Here is a 14,169-nt window from a genome sequence, read left to right on the forward strand (position 1 = left end):
ACCTGCAGCATATGAGCTTACGAGCCAGAGTCTCTTAAGTTGGGGCAAGCAGGTGTGGTATCTAGTGAGCTGAGGGATGCCGGAACCACGTTTTAAACGTCTCAGGATAGAAAGTTCTCTTTTTTGTGATGTCAGTTAACAAAAGGAGCCTCTTGGTGTGGCTTTCACCGTCCCTTATCTTTGAATTACGAAATCACGTCAGAGTGGCGGATGGGTTATAATGAAAATAATTGCTAAAAGCGTAGATTAGAAGAGAAAACACTACAGTGTGGTCTTTTTTTTATTTTTTTATCGTACACTTAACACCTGTAGAGAAGAATTACTAATGTCGGGATTTAAGCAAGAAACGTGCTTCACGTGGTCTTGTGGGTGAATCTGTCCTGGGAGCACTTCGCACGGGGAGTGGGCCAGAGCCTTTCAGTAACTCGCTCCTCGGAGCTGAAGTTAAATCTTGTAAGATTCTTGCCTGCAGGTCTCGGGGCGCGGGGATGACGACAGCTCGGTGGCGTTTGCGTGGTGACTGGCTTACTCATTAAGTACTCAGGCATGAAGACTTGTTGCAAGTGTTTTGTTTTTATCTTCCTTTGAAACTTGGAAGCACTTGGCTGAGTAAAACACCCACTGCAAAGTTCATTGCTTGATTTTAACTGTTTTTGGAGAACGGAGAAATCAAAAGTGAACGGGAAATTCTGAAACACTGTTCAGCTTCTCTGCCAGGACCAGTTCTCACCACGGTACTTAAGCTGACAATAAGTTTTCGGGGCCACTGAGCAGGGCCGAGGAGGAGCCCAAGAAAATGTCTTTGTTCTCGGCCTTCTGGAGGCAGTTTCCTGCCCCCGCCCCGGGACACTTGACCTGTAGGTTTTATTTCATTCTTGGCCCAGGGCACTCAAGGAAGAGCTCCAGGATGAATGGGGGGGGTGGGGAGGAGGTGGCTGCGGGGCAGTAGCCACTCCAAGCCCCCCCCCCCCCCCCCCAGTTCGTGAGCTTTTTCCCTCAGGGCTGTTGTGCTGTTCTACAGTCAGGGCACCCCAGTTCCCGGCGCTGAGGTCCCCAAGGTCAAGGCACTAGGAAGCATCTCTCATTACAGGGACAGGAATAAATGAATCTCAAGGCCATCAGGCCTTTTTCATAGACGAAGCTGATGGTCAAAGGGCTGAATTCTTTGCAGCTGAGTAACTAGAGAGAAGTCCTCGGTCAGCTTGGGAGGTAATGAAGGTGAGACTCGGGGCCAGGGCTGCTTCTAGGGAAAGGGGGAAAAGTAAAAATAGCCAGGTTACCACCCAGCAAAGATTCTTTGAGCCTCTTTCTCTGTAGTTAAAAATCCTGAACTGATCACCGTGATGAAGTAAACTTCCTGCATCCAGACCTGGGGGCTGGGGGTCAGCCGGCAGGACTACTGTGTCCAGATGACCAGGGCACCCTGATCAGACCTAGTGGTGGGTATTTCACTAACCATGTGAGTGATTTCCGAGGGACTCATCAGTCTCTGCTCGCGCAGCATTCTTGGGAGTGAAGTGAAGGAACCGGACAAGCTCTCAAATTCTGATCCCAGGTCTCTCGTCTCTGAGACCAGTGTTGCCATGGCAACTGTACCACTGAAGGACTAGGCTCCTCCAAATCTGAGGGGACAGATTTCTTTTGGTTTCTGGTGGGCTTGTGTGTGTGTGTGTGTGTTGTGTGTGTGTTTTAATCTATTCCTACCATAGAAAAGAGTAGGATGGTGAGATACATTTTGAAATATTTTTAACTACTCAAATTAATCAGTCTGGGCGGTTAGGCTCCAAGAAAAGGAATTTATTTAGTCTGAAATAAAGCAATTTAGCCATTTAAAATTGAATTTCCTTGTATTTTAATGATTACTATTGAGCAACAAAAATCTTGACAGTAATATAAGCAGGTTTTTTGGGTTTTGGTTTTTTTAATTTGGGTCTGTATCCTTCCTTGCATCTACTTGATTTCCCTTTCGGATTTGAGAAGGAAAGTGCTTGCTAGAGGAAGCATGTGTAATCAATTCTTGTAAACTCAGAGGTCGTAAGTCTTTTCTGGCTTCTAAGAAGTTAGGAACTTCTGAGAGTGGATAGGTAACAGCTTATTAAATCTGCTTTTGTTTTTAGTGCTTGAACCACAAGGAGAAAGTGTATACAACTTTTTTTTTTTTAAGTTTTGTAAATAGAAGGCTTGTCATGATACTGACAGCAAGACTTCATTTTCTCTCCGTACGTGTCTTCGTCACTTCCTTACAATGCATATGGGAAGGAGTGACGTTTTTCTGAAGGAGGTACTGTCATCCGTCCACCTGCTACTGTATCATCGCAGGTGGCAAAAACGAATCGGGAGAGGAGAACCTGGTGGCCCGCAAGTAAATATTTCCTGCAGTGAAGGTCGGAGCATCTTCGCATTGCTGACTGACCACGGATCCTACAGTATAGCTCAGTGGTCGTTCCAGAAGGCCATTAAAGCCCTTACGGGCCCGGAAGGGATGGCTGTGCTGTATGTCAGAAATAGGCAAACCTTAATTAAAAAGTTATGGATGATTCGATTACACTCTCGTGTATTGCGTCCTGTTGTAACGTGAGCAGATCAAAATCGTGTAACGGTGAAAGCTGTCTCGTCGTGCCGACGTCGATGGCGACTTCGGCAAATTAATTTGAACCGTAAACGTTCCCTAATGAGACGGCGTCCTCCTGGAACCGAGAAGGACACCGGCCAGCCCGGTGCTGCCTCCTTCCTGCCTGTGAATGGCCGCCCGGCGCACCGCGCCGCGTGCCCTTTCTGAAAGAGCAGAGGCCACAGAGCATTTTCAGAAGGTGATTACTGACTGAAAGTGAAAAGGGCATTGTGAAATAGCCTTTACCAGGGAAACCGAAGACAGTGATTCATGAATTCCCAGAACCCAGCACTAAGAAGGAACCGACAGTGTAACCGTGTGTGTTAAAAGCCAGCCGTGCAGCAGTAAAGAGCAGAGGTTTGGAGTTGGTGGGTTTTTGCTTGCTTGGGGGTGTCTTTGGCCAGGTGTCTCAGTGGATCAGGCACTGCCACTTGTTCTTGTCCTTCCCTTTTCCCTTTGCGGCTAGTACTCTGACAGGCACACACGAGGTCTGCGCTATTCGCTAGTGGATGCTGACTCACATTTTGCCTCGGCTGCAGAGCTCCCCACGCACCAATTAGTCACCTGGCTTTTCCGGAGGCCAGCAAGTACCAGGAGGTAGGGTGCTGGGCAGAGTGCATGGCAGAGAAGCCGAGGCGAGACACCTGGCGAGGATGCCGGGCAAGGGCTCCCGGGCGCCGATGGGCGGCCCGAGGGGGTCGAAGGCGAGCGTGGGCTGCAGAGGCCGCACACGAGACCCAGGCGGGGGGTCTCGATGCCTGGCACGGGCCGTGCGCCCAGGAACGGCCCAAAGGGAGCAATTCCCCACGAATTCGCTTTGCTATTTCAGACCAGCTAGTAGAGGGTGGGTGCACTGAACGTCGGAGTCTGGAAGGTCAGCAGATGCCGGCGGAAGGCCCTGAGGTCCCTGCGGTCGCGCGGCCCCGGGGCGGCCCCCGGCGAGAGGGGGGCTCCCTGCGGCCGCGGCTCACACGGCCCCGCCAGGTGCCCGGGGCCCGTCTTCCGGTTCCATCTCTGCCTCCCCCACGACGTCTCCGTCTTCCTCGGGAACCGCTCTGGCGTCTTGAAGCTGCTGGTACTCGGACACCAGGTCGTGGATGTCGCTCTCGGCCTCGGCAAACTCGCCGACGTCCATGCCCTCGCAGGTGTACCAGTGCACGAACGCCCTCCTCCGGAACATGGCCGAGAAGTGCTCGGACACGCGGCCGAACAGCTCCTGCACCGCCGTGCTGTTGCCCACGAAGGTGGCGGCCATGCCGAGCCCCGGCGGCGGGATGTCGCAGACGGCCACCTTGACGTTGTTGGGGATCCAGTCCACGAAGCAGGCGCTGTGGCGCGTCTGCACGGCGAGCATCTGCTCGTCCACTTCCTTGGTGGACATGCGCCCGCGGAAGAAGCAGGCCACCGTCAGGTAGCGGCCGCGGCGCGGGTCGCAGGCGGCCATGGCGTTGCGCGCGTCGAACACCTGCTGCGTGAGCTCGGCCACCGTGAGCGCGCGGTACTGGCGGCCGTCGCGGCTGGTGAGCGGCGCGAAGCCGGGCGTGAAAAAGTGCAGGCGCGGGAAGGGCACCATGTTCACGGCCAGCTTGCGCAGGTCGGCGTTGAGCTGGCCCGGGAAGCGCAGGGACGTGGTGACGCCGCTCATGGTCAGGGACACCAGGTGGTTGAGGTCGCCGTAGCTGGGCGCGGCCAGCTTGAGCGTGCGGAAGCAGATGTCGTACAGGGCCTCGTTGTCGATGCAGAAGCAGGCGTCGGCGTGCCGCGCCAGCTGCCGCAGGGACAGCACGGCGTTGTAGGGTTCCACCACCGTGTCCGACACCTTGGGCGACGGCAGGACGCTGAAGGCGTTCAGGATGCGGTCGGGGAAGTCCTCGCGGATCCGGCTCAGCAGCAGCGTGCCCATGCCCGCGCCCGTGCCGCCGCCCAGCGAGTGCACCAGCTGGAAGCCTTGCAGGCAGTCGCAGGCCTCGCTGGCGCTGCGCACGGCGTCCAGCACGCTCTCGGCCAGCTCGGCGCCCTCCGTGTAGTGGCCCTTGGCCCAGTTGTTGCCGGCCCCAGAGTTACCTGTGCGGGGGGGGGAGAGGAGGCCGGTTACCTGGCCCCCGGGGGGAGGGGGCGGGGCGCCCGCCAGGGGGCACCCTCACGGGTCCCGGGGGCCTTGCAGGAAAACCTACCGTAGATGAAGCCGTCCGGGTGAAAGAGGGCTCCCAGTTGGCCGGAGCGGATGCTGTCCATCGTCCCCGGCTCCAGATCCACCAGCAGGGCCCGCGGCACGTACTTCCCACCTGTGGAGGAAGGTCGCAAGAAGTGGGCCGACTGCCGCGTTTCTAGAAGTTAATGTTCCGTCAAAATAGAACCCTGTGACACCGGCCAAAGGAAATGGCATTCTTCTAGAAGGTGTCTCTGGCAGAAAGACATTTGAAATAATGTCCTCGATGCCTACGGCGAGGGCACAGATCTCCCAAATACCTCAGAACTGCTTTTCCCATCGTGCTCTCTTTTGCCGTCTCGCCAACCACAGAGATGCTGTCCCTCGTGGAAGGGACTCCGGTTTTTATTTAAAAATTAAAAAGGAAACTTGGTGCTTAACCTGCTGGTGTTGAGACGCGCCCTTCCCCCCCTCCCCCGCTACCCCCCCCACCCCTCCCCCCCAGTGACTTCTTCCCGGGTCCTTGCCCTGCACAAGGCCTGGGGACCTGTCACCCTCGGGATCCTGCTGCTCTGCCCAGACCTTGCTGCGACCGTCCACCTGGGGCTGGTGACCACGGCCACCCGTGCACAGTGTCCTACCGTGGGCCTCGTTGTAGTACACGCTGATCCTCTCCAGCTGCAAGGCACAGTCACCAAAGTAGCCCCCCGCCGCGTCGATCCCATGCTCCTTGCCAATCACCTCCCAGAACTGAAAACGGCAGGAGGGGAGGTCAGTGTACGGAGGGACCCCAAGAAAGGTCCAGAGAGGCACCGGTGAGCCGGCAGATTGGCCAGAGACAGACAGTGAGCACCCCTGGGCCTGCTTGGTGGGGTCTGTCTGGCCGCCCTTTCTCTCCCCGGATGTTTTTGGGCCCGTTTTATGCCCGCTCCACCACTGTATAATTTCCTCTTGCCCCCACTAAACAGGAGTATGAAGACTGTGTTTTCTCCCCACCCGAACCCCTTAAATAAAATGCCAACACATGAAATATTAAAATGGATTTTGCTCCTATTAAGTGGAGGCCGTTGTATACATTAAAGCTGTTACTTTACAATTTCACGTCCGACAGTGAGCGTATCTCTAATTTCACCGTATAGTGCTTCAAGCTAGTAAAGTATAGATCCCATTAAATGAAAATAGACTGAATTCTTATCCGATTTCACAGTAATATCTCCTTTCACTTGGGGATTTATTTTCATGCAGTTTTCCCAAAAAGCCCATAACTAGGACATCTAGGCATGGTTTTTAGCAATGTGCATTTTTCACGATCAGGTATGCATACAATTCAAAATTACGTACAGCTCTTGTAACTGTTTGAAACATGACAATTTCAATCACATATACAGTATTTATTAATATAGGAACGCGCACAGCTCTTAATATGGAAACAGTTACTGAAATGGCCCCTTTCATTGCCCTGGAGAAGCACATATGTGCAATGAAAATATATTCATTTATGTTAAAATCCCCAAGGGTGTTTTCCCAGCCATGTCTTATAAGCGATGGCTCTGCTCGGGCCTTGGTCTCATTAACCAGACTCTATTTCATAGTAAATTACCTGCACTGTTCTGGGTCTGAAAGAATAAATAAATTTAAGTCTCTTACAGTTCTTATGACCCCAAGTAATCAGTAGTCGGTGCGGCTAGAACTGCCAGACAACATGATTGTGGAGTAAGTGCTCAGACCCTATCTGGACCCCGCAATTCCTCTCCCGAGCCTCCCTCCGGATTATCTCCCCATTTCAGAGCAGTGGGGCTGGGCCTCCCACCTCTCTGCGTGCTTGACTCAGGAACAGCTCATCGCTGTGGCATGGGAAGGTGGCAACTCCTTTCCAAGCAGTGATATTCTTTGCCCCAGGTTTTAAACACCCACATTAGAAGACTTTCATTTTTCGTAGCTGCATGACTCGCCATAGCCAAAAGCTGGAAACGACCCGTGAGTCCGTGGACGGATAACCGGATGAACCAAACGTGGTGTATCCACGCGATGGACTATTATTCGGCCTTAAAAAGGAAGGCGATTGTGGTTGAACCCTGAAGACGTTACGCTGAGACAAATAAGCCAGACACAGAAGGGCAGATACGGTGTGATGTCACTTTTGTGAGGTCCCGAGAAGAGTTCAAATTCTTAGAGACAAAAAGTGGAAGGGTGGGTGCCAGGGGCTGGGGAAGGGGGTGTGGGGGGTTAGCATTTAATGGGGACCGAGTTTCAGTTTCGCAAAAGGAAAAGCATTTTGGAGATTAGATGCACAACACGGTGAATATACTTAACACTATTGAACTGCGCACTTAAAAACGGTTAAGATGGATGGGGCCCCTGGGTGGTTCAGTGGGTTAAGTGTCTGACTTAGCTCGAGTCATGATCTCACGGCTCATGAGTTCGAGCCCCCGCATCGGGCTCTGTGCTGACAGCTCAGAGCCCGGAACCTGCTTTGGGTTCTGTGTCTCCCTCTCTCTCTGACCCTCCCCCACTCATGCTCGCTCTCTCTCTCTCTCTCTCTCTCTCTCTCAAAAATAAACATTTAGGGACGCCTGGGTGGCTCAGTCGGTTGAGCCTCTGACTTCGGCTCAGGTCATGAGCTCACGGTTCTTGAGTTTGGGCCCCGCGTCGGGCTCTGTGCTGACAGCTCAGGGCCTGGAGCCTGCTTCCGATTCTGTGCCTCCCTCTCTCCCTGCCACTCACCCACTCGCACTCTGTCTCTCAAAAATAAATAAACATTAAAAAAAAATGTTTTTGAATGGTTAAGATGGATGGGGCCCCTGGGTGGTTCAGTGGGTCAAGCATCTGACTTCAGTTCCAGTCATGACCTCACAGTTCGTGAGCTTGAGCCACTTTGAGTGAGCCCTGCTTCTCCCTCTCTGTCGCTCTACCCCTCATGCGATTTTCTCCCTTTCTCTGTTTCTCTCGCCCTCACTCACTTGTGCCCTCTCAGACAGACAGTGCCAGAAAAAAAAAAAAAAGTGGTTAAATGATAAAAAAAAAAAAAAGTGGCTAGATGATAAATTGTACACTGTATTTTACCACAATTTTTAAATTTTTTTAATGTTTTATTTATTTTTGAGAGACAGAGCGTGAGCAGGGAAGGGGCAGAGAGAGAGGGAGACACAGAATCCGAAGCAGGCTGCAGGCTCCGAGCTGTCAGCAGAGAGCCCGGCACGGGGCTGGAACTCACAAACCGTGAGATCGTGACCTGAGCTGAAGTCGGATGCTCAACTAACTGAACCACCCAGGTGCCCCAGTTTTACCACAATTTTTTAAGAACTTGACGCTTAATGCAATTACATTTTTAATGCAGTTCATACTAGTGAAAGTAATTTCGGAATGGCAAAGGGAACAATCAGCTGTTACACAGTACAGTTGTGTAAAATTAGGATTCAAATTCAGGTTAGAGACCTGTTAGGCTGTATCATCTGTTTTCATAGTGTCAGCCGTTGAACCAGGCACTTTGTACAAAAATTTAGGTGGGGAGAACAAACACGCGTTTGTATTCATTCCAGAGACTGTATTTTAATTGTTTCTGCTACTACACCCCAAAACTTCTAGGTTTGCCTCCTTAGTTTTCTATTTCATACTAAATCAAACATGTTGATTTTTTTTAAACTTTGTAATATAAACATGAGAGAAGGAAGGCATCTTAGTAATATGCTGTAAAAAGTTGCCCAACAAACTGGAAAACTGTTTTGAGAAAATTACTCTTTTTTTTTTTTTTTTTAATTCTGAGAGAGACAGACGTGAGCAGGGGAGAGGCAGAGAGACGGAGAGAGAATCCCAAGCAGGCTCTGCACCGTCAGCCCAGAGCCCGACGCGGGGCTCAGACTCATGAGCCGTGAGATCATAACCTGAGCTGAAACCAAGAGTCGGACGCTTAACCAAGTGAGCCCAGCGTTTTCATATCTTTAGATATGAAAAATTCATTGCTAAAGTCATAAAGGTAAACACGGGTGGCATGTAACTGATGACGAAATTAACATGAATTAAATTGACGCTTTAAGCCTTTACTACTTCCTGTGTCTCTTTAGCGAAGGGTGTGGTTTAAGGAGGCAAGTATTCAGCAAGTGCTTCCTTCCATCTGCTGACTTGTTGTCTCACCTGCTGACTTAAGATATTTCTTTGTCGGCTACACCTAGGGCAGTAGGCAAGCTGGTCCTAGGAATAGAACTTTCCTTACCTTGGCTCCGATCTGGTTACCACACTGGCCGATCTGAATGTGTACGATTTCACGCATCCTCGCTTCCCGTCCAAGTGTAAGATCTTCGCAGAACCTTCCGTCTCTGGAGCCGCCCTTCACTCGTGTGACCCCCACACACTCTGGGCACTGCGGTGATGGGACCAGCTGACCCAAGCCCGTCCCAGTGTGACTGCTCCAAGGGTGTGTCCAGCCCAGGGACCCAGCCCCCACTCTGCTATCATCCTGGTGAGAGGGGTGTTTCTTCCTCTCCCAACACAGAATATTACCCAGTCACTTCCTAGAGTTTAAGACCAGAGGCTCTTTGTGCACAGCGCCCGGTGGTCTAACAGCAGGTGTGGGTCTTGCCATGGTGGGCTCGGGGCACCAGCGCTGGCCCCGGGCTCACGCTATGACAAGCTCCCAGCTCCCAGATCGGGGGGTGACCGGACCACCTGTAGGGAGCTTTCCCTGACCAAGCCAGTTGTGTTATTAAAAATCCTTTTGTCCAGGGGCTCCCCGGTGGCTCAGTTGGTGAAGCGCCCGACTTCGGCTCAGGTCATGATCTCGCGGCTCGTGGGTTCGAGCCCCGCATCGGGCTCTGTGCTGACAGCTCGGAGCCTGGAGCCTGCTTCGGATTCTGTGTCTCCGTCTCTCTCTGCCCCTCCCCTGCTCACGCTCTGTCTCTCTCAAAAAATAAAGCGTTAAAAAAAAAGAAAAGAGGGGCACCTGGGTGGCTCGGTCGGTTAAGCGTCCGACTTCGGCTCAGGTCATGATCTCACGGTCCGTGAGTTCGAGTCCCGCGTCGGGCTCTGTGCTGACAGCTCAGAGCCTGGAGCCTGTTTCCGATTCTGTGTCTCCCTCTCTCTCTGCCCCTCCCCTGTTCATGCTCTGTCTCTCTCTGTCTCAAAAATAAATAAACGTTAAAAAAAGAAAAAAAGAAAGAAATCCTTTTGTCTAAGCCCATCACATGACAGATGAGGCCACAACATCCCAGAGCATGAAGTGACTTCACCGTAGCCACAGGACTGGTGAGACATGCCCCTACTTTGCCTTAGGAACTGGCCATGGCTCCCAGGCTCTTCAGCTGTGATTCCTAAGGACTGGTCTGACAGCCACTGGCAGCACAGAAGGGCCCTCGGAGGTGGAACACGAAGGGACAGTTTTTTATTCTTACTTTGTCTACTTTAATGTTAATAGAAAAAAACAACTAGTATTTATAATAGTAAAATGATAAGAAGAGAAATTGTCCTTTTGAACTTGGCCAAAGTTGTGAAGGCAACATGTGATTCTTCGGAGTTGGGGAAACTATCAAGAGATGAAATCTAAGGGCGCCTGGGTGGCTCAGTCGGTTAAGCATCCGACTCTTGGTTTTGGTTCAGGTCATAATCTCACGGTTTGTGGGATCGAGCCCCACATTGGGCAGAGCCTGTGCACCCATAGTGCAGAGCCTGGTTGGGATTTTCTCTTTCTCTCTCTGTCTCTCTGCCCCTCTCCCGCTTGCAATCTTTGTCTCTCTCTCTCTCTCCAAATACATAAATAAACTTTTTAAGAGAGAGAGAGAGATTAAATCGAAACTCCGTGGTTCTCCATCGAGGCCTTTCTCCACGTAGCCCCAAACTTCCTTTCCAGCCCCTTTCCTGGACTTCACTCCTTGGCAAGGATGCCGTCAGAGCTCTGGATGCCTCCACGTGGGGCCATCGGCTTTGTGGCCACCTCCCTCTCCCGCCACGCTGGTTCACACCCTGCCTTACACGCCGATCCCTGCCCTTCTGAGGACTGTAGAACTTCTCCCAGGCCGGAGCCTCTCTCCTCAAGCCCCCGGGAAGCAGGTAACCACACCGGGCGAGCACCTGCTTCTCCAGGCCTCTCTCCCATGGCCAGGCTCCCCAGGCCCCCATTCTCTGAACAGCTACAGACAGGGACCTGCCATATGCCAGGCACACATTGGGAACCAGGGATATGGAAATGACGGAGACAGATGTGGGCAGTCCCTGAACTGGTGGAGGAACTCTCCATGGAAGCCACAGGCCCGTGGACATGAATTCAAAGGCAGAACTGAAAACCGGTCCCCGGGCCCTCCTGCCCCTGCCCCTGCCCCTGCCCCTGCCCCTGCCTCTGACAGGTGACCTTGACCGAGGGGTCTGCCTTGCCTCGGCCCAAGCCCCACCCTGACGGTCAGCTCCTAAACCCTGTGTACTTTCTACGCGCCAGGTGAGGCCCAAGAAGGGAGGTCAGTAATACGGACGGGGAAGTCATTAACTGATTTTTCGTGGCCTTTTTGCTGGAAAATAGCTTCTCCTTCTCCCAAGGAATTCAGCCACAAAGTAAGAGCAGCTGAACAGCACCCTAGGAGAGAAAACCCACATGGGAAACAAGGACTTTGTCCTGCGGATGCCGGCACTGCACTCCTGTCCTCCGCTGTCCAGTGACCTCGCAGGCAACGTGCCAGCCAAGAGCACCCAGTGCCCCTGGGTCTGGTCTCGGGCCAGGAGAGAAGTTACAGTAAGGGACGGTCCCAGGACAACTATGAGATTTGAATACAGACTGTGTGGCTTGGAGAATCACAGTGTATCCGTGTTACAGGTCCTGAATTTGATCATGGCCAGGGTTACACAAATGAAAATTCTTGCTTTCAAAAGATACTATGTAATATTCAGGGCCCAGGGTCTTCTCACACAGTTGGGCAACAACAGTAACAATGTGGTAAATGGAGAGAGACAGGTTCGGCGCCTGCGGCCAAATGTTAACGGTCGGTGCATCTTTGCAAACCGAGTGCAAGATGAATACTCTTGCAACATTTCTAAGTTTGGAATCTTTTCCTACTCAAATCCGAATGACCGCCTGATTACCGACGCTTCTGGTCCAAACCCCGCCAGCCGCAAACAGAAGAAGTGTGGTGCAGAGAAGTACAGAGAAGAAAGTGTAAATTCAAGAGGAGGAAATTTGCATGGAATTAGCAGTCTTTTTTCACAAGGTACAAAATGCAGGCAGAATGAGCCTTTCAGCTCCCATAGAAGTCACCCCCCACCCCCCCGCCGGCCCCGAGTTTGCCTTTGCTCGACCCTTTGCTTTTCCTGGTGACCCCTCACCTGCCTTCCCCGCCCTCCCCCTGTTCATCAGAGCACAAAAGCCCAAGGCAGCCGGTGGACTGTGCCCCAGGAGCCCGTCATCCCGCTCGCAGCTCCCTGGGTCAGGGACCCCGCGGCCTCGCCAGCACTGAGCGGACAGTGTCCGCACGTGGCTGTGTTTGCTAATTACTTATGCCCCTGCCTCATCTCCCCGCCGGCCCGGGAGCTGGACCTGTCACCTCACCTCTGAGTCCCCAGAGTGCCCGATCCACGAGGGGGCCTCAGTAAATGTTAGAGCGCACACCGACAGCTGGGCAGGGCTGAGGCCATGCTCAGAATGGCAAGTTTCCTTTTTTCCTTTTTTTAATTATTTTTTTTTTTTAATGTTTGTTCACTTCTGAGAGAGACAGAGACAGAGCACGCGCGGGGGAGGGGCAGAGAGAGGGAGACACGGAATCCGAAGCAGGCTCCAGGCTCGGAGCTGTCGACACAGAGCCCGACGCGGGGCTCGAACTCAGAGTTGCAAGATCATGACCTGAGCCGAAGTCGGATGCTTCACCCACCGAGCCACCCAGGCGCCCCAGAATGGCAAATTTTCTTAAAGCCCATGATGTATTTATTCACCAGTATGTCCTGATGGGCCAGGTGGGGGCGTGGTGCCTGAGGACCTCTCTCTCTGGCCCCTAAGAGGTGGTCCAGACTGAGAGTAGAGACTGTTCCAAGAAAACTGGGTGCCAGGAGCAGATCGTAGAAGGAGCGACCGCACGAGCTATTACGGGAAGCAGAGGCCGGCAGGGCTGCTGAAAGAGCCCGTGTTGGCTGCCGCAGGGACCGCTGGGCCGGGCCAGGGGGGCATTTTTGATCTTCCTGTGTTCATTCTTTGCTGTATGAGCAGGAGCCAGTGTGTTGGGGTCCCCCCCCCCGCCCCCCGCCGCCAAACCTACACCCTGGAGCACATTCCCCTTGGTCATCTCAGTTTGCTCAGGGAGGGAAAAGGCCAGCTTTCCAGATGGGCGCTTAAAAGGTTTTTCTGTTAATGGGGCAGTTGGCAAAAAGGGGAGGGGGGCAGAGGAGCCCTGTTTGCTTTGATTCTGGGCTCCACCGGGAGTGTTGACTCAGTCTGGGTGGCTGTCTGAGCTTCGGATGCTGTGAGGGGCAGGGCAGATCTGGGCAGGGACACTTTGCGGCCAGGGGTGGGGGGAGGGACGGGCCCTGCCGCTCGAAAGGGGGGCCCACCTCCTCCCCAGATCTGAATTTTCTCAGCTGTGAAATGGGATGATGGTCCTGAGTCCCAGGTTTGCAAGGAAGACGGAGTAGGCAGGGGCGGCCCCCCAACGCCCCTTTGCAGGCAGTGTTTTTCACACGGGCGTCACAGGCTGGAGGCAGATGCGTGGACGACGCCCTTCATTCGGCACCTAGGAACTGCGTGCCTACTGTGTGTCAGGGGCACAGACAGAGGGCTCCGCGCTGGACTTGAACCGTGTGGAGGGAGCCCAGGGGAAAGCGGTAGGTCTGATGCACAGACCCCACCGCCTCCGCTCTGGTGTCCTTCTTTACCAAGGTACCTGTTCCCCCGAGGAAAGAGCTCTCCTCGGACGCCCGCTTAGCAAAAAGCCAGGGAAATGGCGGATGTGTGTGCCTTTCTCAGACTAACAGAAATGGTCCCTTCCCGGGACGCAGGTGAACAGTGGCCCTTGAGAGGCCACCATTCCCCGTGGTCCGTTCTCCAGCCCGGCTGAAGGCACCCCCCACCCCCAGCCCTGAACAGCAGCAGGGATTCAGAGCGACGGTCTGTGATGAAGGAGAAAGTCATTTTCTGCCCACGAAGAAGGGCTGTGGCAGAGGCTGGTTAGAGCTCCGCCCGAGAAGGCAGAGGGCAGGAGCAAAAGCCTCCCTGCGACTGCACGGTGGGTGATGCCACAGGACAGGGACGCCGAGAGGGCAAAGTACGACCAGGCCGGCCCTGAGCCGTGACACCTTCTCCCTGGCAGGCCGAGGCCATCAGTCCACGAGAAGAGGCGGTGGTAGCCGGCCTTTTCCTGGATGACACTTGACTCTATTATGGGAACAGCCCTAAGACGATAAGGAAAACCAAGTGTCACCCAGAAACCCCCAATCGGCCGCTTCCAGA

General features: G+C 53.3%; 1 protein-coding gene across 1 annotated transcript; it reads right to left on the reverse strand.

Moving 5' to 3' along the window:
• Window positions 1-1,835: 1,835 nt before the first annotated feature.
• On the reverse strand, window positions 1,836-9,170 carry TUBB1 (tubulin beta 1 class VI). Its single transcript, XM_042980035.1, has 4 exons — window positions 8,971-9,170; window positions 5,402-5,510; window positions 4,786-4,896; window positions 1,836-4,675 (listed from the first exon to the last, which is right to left on the reverse strand). Exons 1-4 carry the CDS (start codon window positions 9,025-9,027, stop codon window positions 3,579-3,581), a joined length of 1,374 nt encoding a protein of 457 aa, XP_042835969.1. The 5' UTR covers window positions 9,028-9,170; the 3' UTR covers window positions 1,836-3,578.
• Window positions 9,171-14,169: the final 4,999 nt, after the last annotated feature.

This window comes from Panthera tigris, chromosome A3, assembly GCF_018350195.1.
Source record: "Panthera tigris isolate Pti1 chromosome A3, P.tigris_Pti1_mat1.1, whole genome shotgun sequence".
Taxonomy (NCBI): domain Eukaryota; kingdom Metazoa; phylum Chordata; class Mammalia; order Carnivora; family Felidae; genus Panthera; species Panthera tigris.